Here is a 13,928-nt window from a genome sequence, read left to right as displayed (position 1 = left end):
CTTTTTATCCATTCTGCATTCACCTTTTCAGATCCAGGAAGGCTTAAAACATTTTGGGGAGCAAATTGCAGTAATGCTCATCTTGAAGAGCCCTCGATAAATGGCCTCTGATAAAGAGCTTTATACTGTCAATAAATAGCTGCTATCCGCATGTCTCTTTGCGGCTGTTTTGCATCTCTTCCCTGGTTGTTTTTCTTCCTTTTCTGGCTACTTTGCGTTTCTTTGTGACAATTTTGCACCTTTTTAATAAATATTTTGCTTGTTTTTGCAGATATGCTGTATTCCTTTTGAACATTCACCGTCTTTGTTGGAGTTTTTTGTAGTCTTTAATTGTTTTGCATTTTTTTGTGGCTACTTTGCATCACAGTGTTTTAATTTCTTGCATTTTTCAAGATGTTTTCCCTTTTTTGTGGTCACATTTTGGTCTATTTGGCATCTGCTGTAGGTGTTTTATTTTTCTTTGTATTCATTTTGTGTGTGTATTACTTTTCTTTGTGATGTGTCTGTACCTCTTTCCAGTAATACTACATGTTTTTTGTGGTTATATTTCTGTGTATTTTTGCAATTTTTCATAATTTTTTTGGGTCAGACTGTTTTTGTGTTCATTTTGCATCTTTTTACAAAATGTAATGTTTATGTATCTTCTTGTCATTTTCAAATGTTTATGCACATATCTTTTTATAATAGTTTGTTGTGTCTTTATGGCAACTTTGTGAGATGTTTTTATTATTTTTCTCATTCTGGTACATGTTTTAAGTTATTTTGCACCTTCATTTCACATCTTATAGCTTTTGCTATATTATTTCACCAATCCACATATGATACACAGTACACCCTCAGCTGATCCTGTTTGTAGATGAGGCCTGGAGTCAAAAACTACAGGTTGAGCAAACACAGAGATCAAATAGGAACATCAGCCTCTCTGCACGTGTAACTTCTTGATCTTTCCACTTATCTGTTTTACTCTGAATCAGACATATAATAAGTCCTAATTATGCATTGCTAAACCATTTTAATGATTACTGGAACATGGTCCACAGTTTGCCAAGGATAACATGGAAAAATATAATTGAGTGAGTGAGTATGAGCGTGCATAAGTATGGTTGTGTGAGTGTGTGTTTAGCAGGTCAAAAGAGGATAACTGATGACTCTGCATTTGCTAATGCATCAAGATAAGATGTGTGTGTATGTGTGTTTGTGCGCGTTATTGTATTGACTTGGATGGAGAAAGGAGATGCAGATGGGACGCTGGAGCGGGAGAGATCAATATCTCTGTGGTGAGGTGGTGGAGATCCCCTCTGTTTTTCCTGCATCTTGTGAATTTAACCAGAAAAACCGAGGTCACCTATCACTGACAGAATCACATCACTGGTTACTCTGTGGTAGGATTTATAATGAGGGTCAAACTTACATTTTTCACACAGCTTTGAAGGAGAGTTTGACAGGAGACAAGCAATCATGAGCTAAAATTAAACACACACACACACACAGCATGCATGTATCTGGGCTTGTGTGTATACTTATGAATAACTGTGTATGGGTCTATTCTGAGAAAATATCAATGCTGGCAGATGTCCGTGTGTGTGTGTGTGTGTGTGTGTGTGTGTGTGTGTGTGTGTGCCAGACCATTAGGACACTAACAGGGTTTAAAAGGTAGGCTTGTTGCTGATGCTGACACAACAGTCGGTAAATAGGGAGAGAGGACCCAGACTGTTTCCTCTGAGTCAGACATATCAGCAAAGATCGACTGAGATTGGAAGACACACTTAAATAACACTTAAGCCACTTCAGTACAATAGCTCTAAATCACAAGAAATGACTCCTTGCTTCACAAGTTTTAATATTTACATAAGAAGTTTGACCAGCAACTAAAATTAGAACTTCAAGCTACAGATTAGAACACAGATCTTACTGCCTGTGAGCTGACGTTGCTTACCAGTGCACCACCGTGCTGCCCTCAAATATGGAAGCAATACCTTTTCATAGATTATAAAGAGAAAGAAACATAATTTACATGTAGAAATCACTGGTTATTTCATTTCTTACACCTGTTCCAATCATAACCCATGCATTAAGCTATGTAGAAATGATTAACATGAGCTGTTGAAGTTCAAACTGAGCATGAGAATGGGAAAGAAAAGTGATTTAGGTGACTTTTTATAAAGATGTTTGTTCTATACTTTTCGAATGTTTCATAATTTTGTACCATCTCTGTTCAGAAAAAAAGAGACGGTCCGAAAAAGAGTGTGAAAATGGGTGAAAGTGCTTTGTTGGTGCTAGAATAACTGCTCGTTACAACCTGGTATACAGAAGACTCACAACACGTCGAACCTTGTAGATGATGGGCTACAGCAGAGAGAGACCACACTGGGTGTCACTCCTTTTAGTTAAAAGTAAGAAAACTAGAAGCAACTTCACTAACAGACTGATTCAATTTCTAAAAATACACGATATCTGTCTGGCAAATAATCATATTATCATTACTATTTGTCATTTCAACTGCTGTAATAATAATACTGTAAGTAAGTAATAATGTGACATCGTCTGTCCCTACCTGAGCGGTGGTACCTGGCTGCACTGTGGCCACAGTGAGAGAGGCAACTGGGCCGAGAGAGGCGCCTCCTGGCCTCCACAGAGAGCGCGGCCATCACAGCTCCCATTATCAGCTGAACTGTCACAATAGCAAGAGGTCTAACAGGAGAAGATCCAGATTTTAAAGGACTAAATGTAAATGCTCGGTCGTGGAGATCAATGCTAACAAAATGCTTTCAAATGTCTGAGCCGCCCGCCAAATTTGACTCCGGGCACTGAAAGTCTCAGCTCAGCCTGAGAGGAGGCAAACGAGCAAATCTCACCTACTAACAAAGGCAACTGGAAAAAGCGACAGGTGAGAGAGACTTCTGTGTGTGTGTGTGCATGTGTGTGTGAGGCCACATTTGAAAATCTGTTTGAGTTTGTGACACCACGTCACAGCGAGAGAGGGAGATAAAAAAGAGAAAAGGATCAAACAGCACAGCAGAGCTTCTGACCTTTCACATCACACATGTAGCAGACGCCCCGACATTTCTTTTTTTCTGCCTGTCTCACTCCCTTCCTGTCTTCAGATCGTTCCCCTCACAGAAACATGACTTCGACTCCTACTGTCTCACAAATTTCTGTGGCTCTGGAAAGTCAAACAACTCCCCAATATCTGTAGTACCTCCAAGAGCATAAGGGAAAGTTTTATGCTTGTTTCTTTTGTGTAAAGAAACCATAATGTCATGCTGTTCTGCAATTGTGTGCATGACCAGACTCATGCACACAGATGCTCAGACAGTAGCTGTACCCCTGAATTTAACAGACTGCAAACAAATCTGGTTGCTGTAGAGTTTTTCCAAGTAAAACAGCAATTTTTCTCCATTTTCTCCAGCGATATTAACTCTGTTTTAAACATACCTGCAGATTTCCTAAACACACGTGTTAATGGATAAAATAACGATTTTGTAGTTATCCAGGAATGCCATAAAACTGCTCATGTATATCTAAAAATGTAATCATAAAGGAATATAAAGACAGGTGCAGATGTTCAGCTGTTCAGATAGAAACGAATGAAGCAAGTACGGAGTAAAAATCTGAGCTACAAGGGAACAATAAAAGCAAACACACAGTCCCGCTGCATGTAAAAAAAATATGACACGTTTTACAGGTCCACTAACTCTTTGCCCTTAGTTTGCTCTTACAGTATGCTTTGAGTTATTATCCATTTCCATCCCATCATTAATAAACACTGCTGGCACATTTCCACTGGCAGATGTTATGGCATGTGCCACACATGTCCATGCCATAACATTACCTGAGTCATGCTTTGTTTCATAAGCTGCTTCTTTCCTCTTCCATACTTTCTCTTCCCATCATTCTGGTACAAGTTAATCTTGGTTTCATCTGTTCGAATGATTTTTTTTTACAAACTACGCAGACGGAGTCTAATCTGACCTTCTTGTTCTTGAGTGTAGCCAGTGGTTTGCACCTCCATGTAAGTCTGTATTTACATTCATGAAGGTGAACTGAGACTTTGGCAATGACACGCCAACCTCTTCGTATTATCGAGATGGTTAGATGTAGAAGCTGTTTTTCTTTAACCAGTTCTGTCATTGTGCACTTTAGATTTCTTCTGAAGTCTTTGAGCTGAGCACGTATAATCTTTTAAAGAAAATACCAGATTGTTGAGATTTTGAGATAAGTTTGTGTTTTCAGCCTCCCTCCCTCACTTACATCAACATTTCTTTGGACATCACGTTGACATACCGAATGCAAGTTTAACATTTTTAACAAACTCCTGATTTTGCTTAGTTTAGCTAATTAAAGTCGAAAGTCTGCACTTGATAAATATATATATTTTGTTTTTGTTTTTTTAACTTCTACAAATACGGAGAATTAAATAGGCTAATAGCTGATTTTCTTTAGACAGAGCTAGTCAAGCTGTTTACCACCTTATTTTTTATTTGACTCTTCAGAACAGAGCTGATAGGAGTAAATTCCAAAATGTAATCTCATTTTTGTCTTGACTGCATTATAATGAAATACTCTGGCTTTTATAGGAGAGTATCTGCTTGGTTTATCTCTCCTAAATAGAAATTATCTAATTATTAGCAAATGGAAAATTAAATAATCTAATTTATTAAAATTTGTCATTTCACAGTTTTCCCACCAAAGACAAGGTCTCTATCAGTAAATTTAAGAAGCAAAGTTATAAAATTATAATTTTTTGCCCATAAAAAGCTCTTTTTCTGACTGTTGTCATAAAACTAAATTTGAACTGAGGAATGTATTTGCCATGTTATATCCACTCTGTCCACCAGAGGGCGTCAGACACCAAACAGCAGAGAAGAGCCACTCGTGTTCTTTCACTGACACAAGAAGAAACTGGAGATATTAGATCAAATTTTGATTAGATCAAATTTGTATTTGATCTGATTACTGCCAGATCATAGACAAGCTTACTAAGCCATAAATGAAAAGGAAGACACTGTGTGGTTTGTCACACACAATAAGGAATAAAACAATGCAAGAAATCGAATTTGTAAAGCCTGCATCTCTGAATCCACCCTGCTATTCACTGTACGTTCATGAACATGAGTGGAAATCTGCGAATGCAAGAAAATCTTTAAAGGCTGTGCACAGATTTTAAACACCCTGCTGCTCAGTCAGAAGAGAGCTGACTAAATCATCCAAGTATCTTTAATGCTCGTTTCTTCCCAAACAACCTACCCCAGGGACATAAGACGAAAACTTTACTGCACATTGCACCGAGTTTTGACAAGAACTGCCCTCTACACTCTCAGTAAACAGCACCCCAGACATTTAAACTTGCTCTACGGCCTCTCCAACTCCAAGAGCTGCAAAAAACATATAGTGGCCATTGGGGAAAAAGATGGCATCTCTTTCACGCTTTTTACACTCCTGCTGTCTCTGCCTCACTACTTCAACTTTTTTAATGTTCCAATTAAAACTAAATCCAGTCTTATATCCATATGAGATAATCTCCTTTTCATAAAACCACCTCAGCCTGGCAGGTTCAAAGCCAGGCCTGGATGTGTGATTAAAACAGGGTCTTAGTTTTCCGCTCCCCTCGCTCTGCTAAGGTTGTTTTATTTTTAAATTCCTCTAGTTTCTCTTTATCCACCACCAAAATATCCTCTCATATTCCCTTTCCTACCGCTGGCTAGTGGATCACTGGAGACCTGAGCAGAATTTGGTTAGAAATATTTAAACAGGGAACAGCAGCGAGTTTAAACTGAGGAGGAGGCAAAAGAAGTTTTTCATCCATCATCCAGAGTAGTGTCTTGTCACTGTTCTGATATCCTGAGGTGTCCTCACCTGTTTGCACAGAGTTTAGGAACAGAAAGGGAAACAGCAAACATAATGAGTCTGAACAATTTAACAAAGAAGGTGATACAAAGAGAATTGATAAAGAGGAAACAGCGGGCTGGAAAAGCGAGGCACACCAGGTGCTGATTCAGCTGGTGGTGGCTTGATGACGTTTGCTGGACGAAAGGACAGAAGAGGAGGACAGCAGATAGACTTACATCTAATCAATGCTGATGGAAGGACATAGAGACACATTCACAAAGGACAGATCAATAAAAAGGAGAACAGAAGAGTAATAAAAATCAAATTTTGGAGGTGCCAATGTATGCTTAACACAAGAAAAAAGAGCACTTCTTGATTCTTAAGTCACTGCATATTTTCATCCTTTAAGTACTTGTGGCAACATTTTTAAAACAAGACAGACACATGCACATATTCAGCCTGTTCATAAAGTCAAACAACCAACACAATCATACCGTTGATGAAGTACTGTACATCAAATATCTATCCATTTATCTCTGCTTATCCACTTCAGGGTCCTGCTGAAGCTGGGTCGGGGTCAGACTGTTCACACTCACATTCAAGCCTACAGCCAACTTTAAAGCCCAAATGACCTGACCCTTTTGCCTGTTTTTGGACTGTGGGAAGAAGCTAGAATACCCGGAGATAACCCACAGAGACAACCCCAGCTGGGGGATTTAAACCCAGGGTCTACTTGCTGCGAGGTAACAGTGTTAATCACTACACCACCATGCCAGCTTCCTTTAAAGAGGAACTTTCAACTTTTGTTGCATAAATTAAAGACTTCAGCCTCTGTGGTTACAATCATAGCCTGCTCTTTTTAATTATTATCTACATTTAACTAGCAGCATTTGTAACTTTACATTAAAGTTAGGCAGTTTATCTCAGTGGTCCTAAACTAGGGATCAGGTCTCAGGATAAGTCAGTGAGATCATTATTAAGAGAGAAGAAGAAGAGGAGGAAAAAGACAGCCTGCTGCACCAATTCTGTAAAAATAATCTCTTATTTGATATCTTTGGATCCTGAACTATCATCAAAACATCTGAGAGATTTTAGAGTTTCTGTAGAACTTCTAGAAAAAAAGGTTTTACTGAATTAACCTAAATTTAAAACGTCTCTATGTCCATCAGATAAATGTGAAGGAGTACAAGTATAGACAAACATATAATAAAACTACTCAAATTAAAGCTGAAAACTGGACTTTAATACTTGTATTACAATAATGAAAAGCATGCATGTAGATTTTTTTAAACTGTAAATAAATAAACAGAGTAAATGAGGACAGAAAACAAATCAGCTTTTGTTAATAATCTGCTGAATGGAAAATGCACGACCGAACAAAAAAGAAAATACCTTGAACTAGCGTCCCGGTGATGAAGCCAAAGAAGCAGCGCAGCAGCTTGGTGACTTCCTTTTCACAGTGTGCCCTGCATGCATTCATCATCCAAACTTTGGCCAAATGGACCACACAGTGTAAAAAAGAAATGCTGATCTTGCAGGAAAAACCAGGAATGTGATAAGACACAGAGAAGTCTTTTGATATAAAGGTTGTTTCATTTGTCCCACTTTGCTTACAGGTGATCTTCACGCCCTCCTCCTCCTCTCTCCACTACCCTTGGTGTCTGAGATGAGGTGACTCGAATCACATGATGCAACTGGGTTTCTGTACCTGAAACCACCATCGCTTTCCTTGAACACGACCCAGTCTGACAAACCACAAAACCTCCAAAACCTCCTGTTTCAGCCGTCATCAGGCCACATCGTGGTCACCGGGACCACCGTGTCAACGTGTACAGTCACGGAGAAAGAAATCCCAATATTCTACTTAGCTCCCGCCCTCATTTTCCTCGTTTCCATATCTAATCCGACTCATATTACACTTTTCGTGTTACAGTCACTGATATCTCTTTGTCTTTCAGTTTCACTGATACAGCCTTCTTATCTCACTCTTCTTCCCTGGTGTGAGAGTAACTTAAAGTACAGATTAAACTTTATGCTGACTGAAATTAAAGAAGTCATGCACGCTAAAACAGAGTGGAGCTGTACAGTATAGCCCACTTTATTTATAGGAACTGTTTATTCATGTTTTTCCTGTTTTATATCACTTTAAATTCAATATCTTTAGGCTACTTTAACCAAAACAAGCAGCATGAAAACATCACAGCACACTTTAAGTTTGTTTAGCAGCTGAAATGTTAATTTTCTTTTTTTACGGACAGGATATTATGAGTTTATGACTTCATAAATCACGAGAGGCAGGAGTATTCCCAGAAGAAAATGTTCTACAAATCAGCCTCTGAATAATATATGAACAAACCTCTACGCTCAGAATACAAACGGGATTAAAACCGGAAAGTCTGGTTTGTGCAGCCTTGAGCGGAGTGCAGATTTCCATTGATTTTTATACATTTTCATTAGAAACTGCTATTTTACATTAAAAAATGTAAGCAACGATAACACAATGGAACTTACAGTTTATTATATTTATTTTTGTATTCAAAGTTTTCTGAAATTTGCTGTTTGGATGTTCAAATATATAAAACAAGCATTAAATGTCTAGTGTGCAGGTTCTTTACACATGATGAAGAAGACATGTTATGGAAGCTAAATAAAAAAATCTGAAATGTTCCAATGAAAAAAAATCTCATCTTAACATCATTCATTCATTGCAGATATCTGCCTCCCACCAAGTGTAAGCACTTAGCTTATTATTAGTCTGATTAATCTCAGGAATAATCGTAGAACACAACACATTTGTGAAAAAGCCTTTGTTATCTGGCTTTAATCCTTTCTTAACCTTAAAAAGTCCAGTCAAACTTAATCAAGCTTGAACACATGGTTCATAAAACTAAACATACTTCATTTGATTTATTCACAACTTCACCCATTGAGTGATATGTAATCCTGAGCTAATCTAGCTATAACAGGAGATATCTGGAGTGATTAAAAACTAACTTCATGACTCACTATTGCAACAGAAACATATGCTCAAACATTTTAGCATCCCCTTGGAATACAGTGGATGGATAAGGATACTGTGCAACCTACACATTACACTTATAGGAGCTAATGGAAACGTAGGGCCATGGAAACGTATTCCATGAAGCTCCTGGTGCAGTTTTTGTGCTGATGTTAATGCCAGAGGAGGTTTGGACTGTAGCCAGAGCATTGGCGACTTTTACATACCTACATTTGTGACTGAGTTGCTGTGGTTGCTGTGCTGTGAACAGGTGAATATCTAGGCAGACTGCATGGCTAGGTGCTTGATTTTACACACCTGAATTTAAAGATTAAGAGGTGTCGCTCAGTAATTTTGTCCACATTGTGTACTGTTGTCTGAGTGCTTTGTAATGTCTCTGTATTTACTTGATTATTATTATTTTTAAGTGCTTTGCTGTCAGTTTTGTGAAGATATCTTTTGTAATTTGCGTTCTTTATCAAGCTGCAGTGCACTAAGCTCTCAGAGCCACCACATAATTTGGATGATGTGTACTAAGAATTACCTCTTCAAATTCTGAGGTAACACTATTAAATAAAATTTTAAATGTAGTTATACACACAAGGAGCAGATTGATCTTAAATATATTTAAATGTCACATAAACAATGCCATCTACGCATAAAAGTTGAACACGAGTGATGTCAGCCACTCGTGTGTAAAGTCCCATTTTAAAAGCTTGAGTTGAGAACATTAGTCGTAACTCTCTTGGTCTGTTTTAAAATCAACCCTCAAGAAGACGGGAGGATGTGATTGAGAAACCAAGGAACACTGAACAATTATTCCTGAGAGACTTACAAACCAAAACCTACAGTGTTTTATTGATTATTTTACTCTTAATAGGAAAAAGATTCACATAATGTGTTATGTACTGTATTGAATAAGACTTTTAACTAGCACTTGAGGCCATAAACGCAGTAGGAAAATAATTACTGAGATAACAAATTGAGTGAAAAGTAGGGCCATTTTCCTATAGATTGCTACGCAGTCAGACATCTTTTTACAACCAGGAGTCGCCACCTGCTGGTCATTAGCAAGAATGCACGTTTTAAGACAAGCAATTTTCTTCACTTTTCATACACATAAAAATATGTCCTACAAAGCTCACCTGAGTTAATATCTGCATAAAACATGCTACAACCAAGAACAACGAGCAGGAAATTCAAAGCCAATCGCTAAAAAGTTTCTCTTTGAAGTTTCAGCTTTACCAATTTAAAACTAATACTGAATACATACATCAAGACTAAACATCAGTGATTGAAACATTACTACATTACCAACTTATATGAAGTGGAGACTATTTAGACAACATCTAGTGCCAAAGCCGTTTAATGAGGATTCCTGGAAGAACAAATCTGCTGGACAGCAAATGTACTGCATCGTGCAGACAACAATTTTCTGTTATTATAGGTTGAAATTAACCCAAATCGTCCGATTCTAAAACCAAGCCCACAGCCTAATAGTAAAGGGTTTGAAGGCCTGATGGTTGTGAAATTCATTAACCTCTAAATGCTGCTTCTTCCCATACACTGAGAGCAATAAAGACTCCAAATAAAAGTATGAAAGAGTATCCAATATCTGAAAGAAACACATTTATGTACACTGAAATGATCAGTGTTATTCTTAAAAACACAATGTACCTGAAAATAGAAATTATTAAACCCACTGTCTGTAGTCCTTCGTGTCCAGCAGTGTATAAACTGCAGTTATCCTGCTCAGACCCTGCACACTGTCTCTAACTCTCCACACCTAAACTACACCCACACCACTGATTCACATCTCCGTCTCTGCGCTGCTATTTTTAGCTGCTGGCCATTATCGAGGTAAGGGCTTGCCCACTTCCACTGCTGATCTCTCTCTCTTTTCCCTCGACACCGCTAAGATGAAATAGATCCCATCACAGCCCCACTTTTCTTTCTCTCTCTGTGATTGTTAGTCCTGTTCTTTTTTACTCACTGCGCTCCTGTTTCATGCACACAAAGAGCTTTTTCACTGATCTCACAGCCAGAGGCAAAGAGGCAAAGACCTGAAGGATTACTTGAATCTGTTAAAGATTGATGAAGTGCATTAGTGCACATGAAGGCATGTAAAACAAACAAACAACCTCAGAACTAATAGATGTAATTTGGTTGCACAGGGGCTTGGGTGGAAACCTTCAAGGTATAAATATCTGTGCTAAATCACTGGAAGTCCCTCTGCGCACAGTGGTGGACATTATTTTTATTCTCTGCTGGAAACAACCAAATATTAGATTTATAGTTAACTTTCTATTTTCATTTAAGCAAGCATGATTTAAAAGCAGAAATACCACAAGTACGAGTTCTTCAAATGTGTCCATGTGGATAAAATTGTCCTGCAAAAGGTTTTAGAGAAAATGTACAAAACAGATCTATGACTGTGTGTGTAGCTCCCCTAATGAGCTTCACCACTGATTGCATGGGCTGGCCAGAGGAGGCATAATTGGGCATAATTAACGATGGCTATGACCTGAACCTGTCTCTATAAGCCAAAAATATATATATATATATATCCTGGAACAATGATGCAAAAAAACCCAAAAAAACCCCATATTTTTCAGCATCTCCACTTCCAGGCAATATAAGTTTTATCCACTCAGTGATGAAAAGTGTTTTCAAATATTAGAAATCGTTTTGTCAAAAGCTTTGATTACATTTTTTAAAAAGTGAAGAACTGCTGCCACAGCCAAGAGAGGAAGGGAGGAGGAAACACCTACTTGATGGAGAGGGTGGTGTGTGTGTGTGCATGAGTCAATGTCCTCCTAGTGTACCATTACATTACATTACAGCGTGAACTGAGCTCAGACAGGTCACAGCCACACACTCTGCCTCATTGTGTTATTTAAATTTAAACTTTAAACGGCTTTAAATTTAAACTGATTGGACACAGAAATGCATGCCTCCAATCATAAAAACAAACAAACAAACAAAAAAAACAAATGAAAATAAAGTTTAGAAGCAGAATACAGTTGGGGACAAATCAGGTGTTATGAGGCAGGGATGAGGAAGGAGAAGGAATAGAGACAGAAGTGAAGTAAGGAGAAGGATGGACAAGGAGGAAGCCAGGGGTAGGACAGACAGGTGATGAAGGAAAAGTGAAGGAATGAAAAAAAGGAGGGAGGAAACCAGGAGTAAACAAATAAGAGAACAATAGAAGGCAAGTAAGTCAAAAAGGAAGTAGAAGAGGCAGCAAGGAAGGAATAAAGTGCATAAGGAAGAAAGATGATGGTGATTAAGAAGTGACAGGGAAGGACAAGAAGAGGAAAGGAGGTCATGAAGTGCTGAAGAATTGGCAAAGAAAGGAAGACCCAGAGGAGGCAAAGCCCTGATGAGAGCACACTGAGCTGATTTGGGTTTCTTCTTCTTTTATAATAAATATCCAGAACTAAACTATGGATTTTATTTGCACCGTGGAACATTTTTTCTTACATTAGAGCTATTTTAAAACCAACAAACATCAGATAATATTTTCTGCCATCCACAAGCAGGCTTTAGTAAAACACATGCATATGTGTATAAAGATTAAAATTAAAAGCTGGAAAATCTTTCCGTCTCTTTTCCTCCCTGCGGGGAAAAGATTAACTGTGTACAATAACAGCTGGACCACTGGGTGGAGCAATGAGACTTATGAACAAACCAAGACTGGAGGCCTGTACAGCCAGAGGAAGGAACAAGAATTTATAACACAGGGCAATATGCTCAGAAGTCAAACATAGTTCTCAAATGCAGCTTTGAATGGCTTAAGTAACCATTTTCTCTGCTACACTGCAAAGCTAAAAAACTTCCAGTATTGCAAGTATTACAAGGGCTACAAGGGAAAGTGGAAACAGTTGGACAAAACACACCAGTGCATACAATCAAGGTAGGGAGACAAGAAAATGTAAAACAAGATACGAGAGACAGCAGAGTATCAAAATAAAACAGGAAGTAGCAAATAGGAGGCAGAGACAAGAAAAGTCTGGAGAGGCGACACTACACCGAAACACAAAGAAGAAGACTGTTTTTATATTTTTTAAAAACAAAACAGTGAGGACAAGTATCGTTAAAACATCTGGAACAATACTAGTGAAGGTGCTCTAAGGTTTGATGCTCCAAAGTTGAGCGTAGCATGAAACAAAAAACGTTTTTTTTTTTTATTTTGACTGCCCGTTTCAGTAGTTTAGCTTGTCAATATGTTGCTTATTTTATCGATTATAATTTTAGGGTCTCATTTTACTTGTTTACCCCCTTTTTTTGCTAAGAAATCTGCATTTTTTAAACTCCTAATTACTGTATTTTGTTAATGGGTTTTAATTCACTTAAAGGTGCTTACCTGTGCTTTTTATTGTTATTGTTATCTATACAGTTTTGTGGTTGCAACCTCTGTGCACCTGTTTTCCTTTCAAAGTCAATAGACAGATAAAAAGCAGTGCACAGGAGGCGACGGAGAGGGCATTCAGGTTTGTGGACAATATTAATGGTGACGGAGGGTGTAGACGTTTTTGATAAATGAGCTTATGACTTTAAATGATCTCTTGGTACTTGACCCTGAGGTCAACTGACCAGCTCAGTCTGCAGGGACTTTGGGATTCATCTGTTAAAGCCATTGATCAATTCAAAGTCTTTGTGCTTTCACCCCACATGTCACACTCAGCCTGAGATCCTCATGTCACTCCTCTCACCTTTGTCCTGTGGCTGCGTGCTGGCGATGATCCATTTCACCAGGCAGCACTTCATCAGAGCTTTCCGAGAGAACCGCGGCTTCTGCCACTTCCCAGAATCCTTCACTCTGCTCGGTGCAGGCTCGACGCCGTTGGCATCTCCCAGCAGGCTGCCATCGACCACCTTGCCATCCGCCTGGAGAGAGGGGAAGGGAGGGGATGAGGGAGGAAGAGGAGGAAGCGGGAGAGAATTCCGCACAAAATTAAAATTAAACAAATCCGACTGAAATGTTTAAACGGAGCCAGAGATTATGAATAAGTGTGTGTGTGTGTGTGTGTGTGTGTGTGTGTGTGTGTGTGTGTGTGTGTGTGTGTGCCTAGAGAATCTGATTAATCTCTGAACTCCA

General features: G+C 38.5%; 1 protein-coding gene across 3 annotated transcripts in view; it reads right to left on the bottom strand.

Annotated features, from left to right (window-relative positions):
- The window catches only part of kcnip3b (Kv channel interacting protein 3b, calsenilin), a 62,386-nt gene that overhangs the window by 26,682 nt on the left and 21,776 nt on the right, over positions 1-13,928 (bottom strand). The window contains exons 2-3 of one of the 3 annotated variants that reach the window (XM_019366100.2): positions 13,543-13,717; positions 2,207-2,209 (exon numbers count right to left, since the gene is read on the bottom strand). In XM_019366100.2, coding sequence (XP_019221645.1) covers positions 2,207-2,209; positions 13,543-13,717 — 178 coding nt within the window. Of the gene's footprint in view, positions 1-2,206; positions 2,210-2,554; positions 2,860-13,542; positions 13,718-13,928 lie in introns of those variants that run through there. The other 2 variants (XM_005473496.4, XM_025897072.1) reach the window with 2 other exon arrangements.

This window comes from Oreochromis niloticus, linkage group LG12 (genome assembly GCF_001858045.2).
Source record: "Oreochromis niloticus isolate F11D_XX linkage group LG12, O_niloticus_UMD_NMBU, whole genome shotgun sequence".
Lineage (NCBI taxonomy): Eukaryota > Metazoa > Chordata > Actinopteri > Cichliformes > Cichlidae > Oreochromis > Oreochromis niloticus.
Note: the sequence above shows the minus strand (reverse complement) of the source record. Positions and strands in the feature narration are given on the sequence as shown.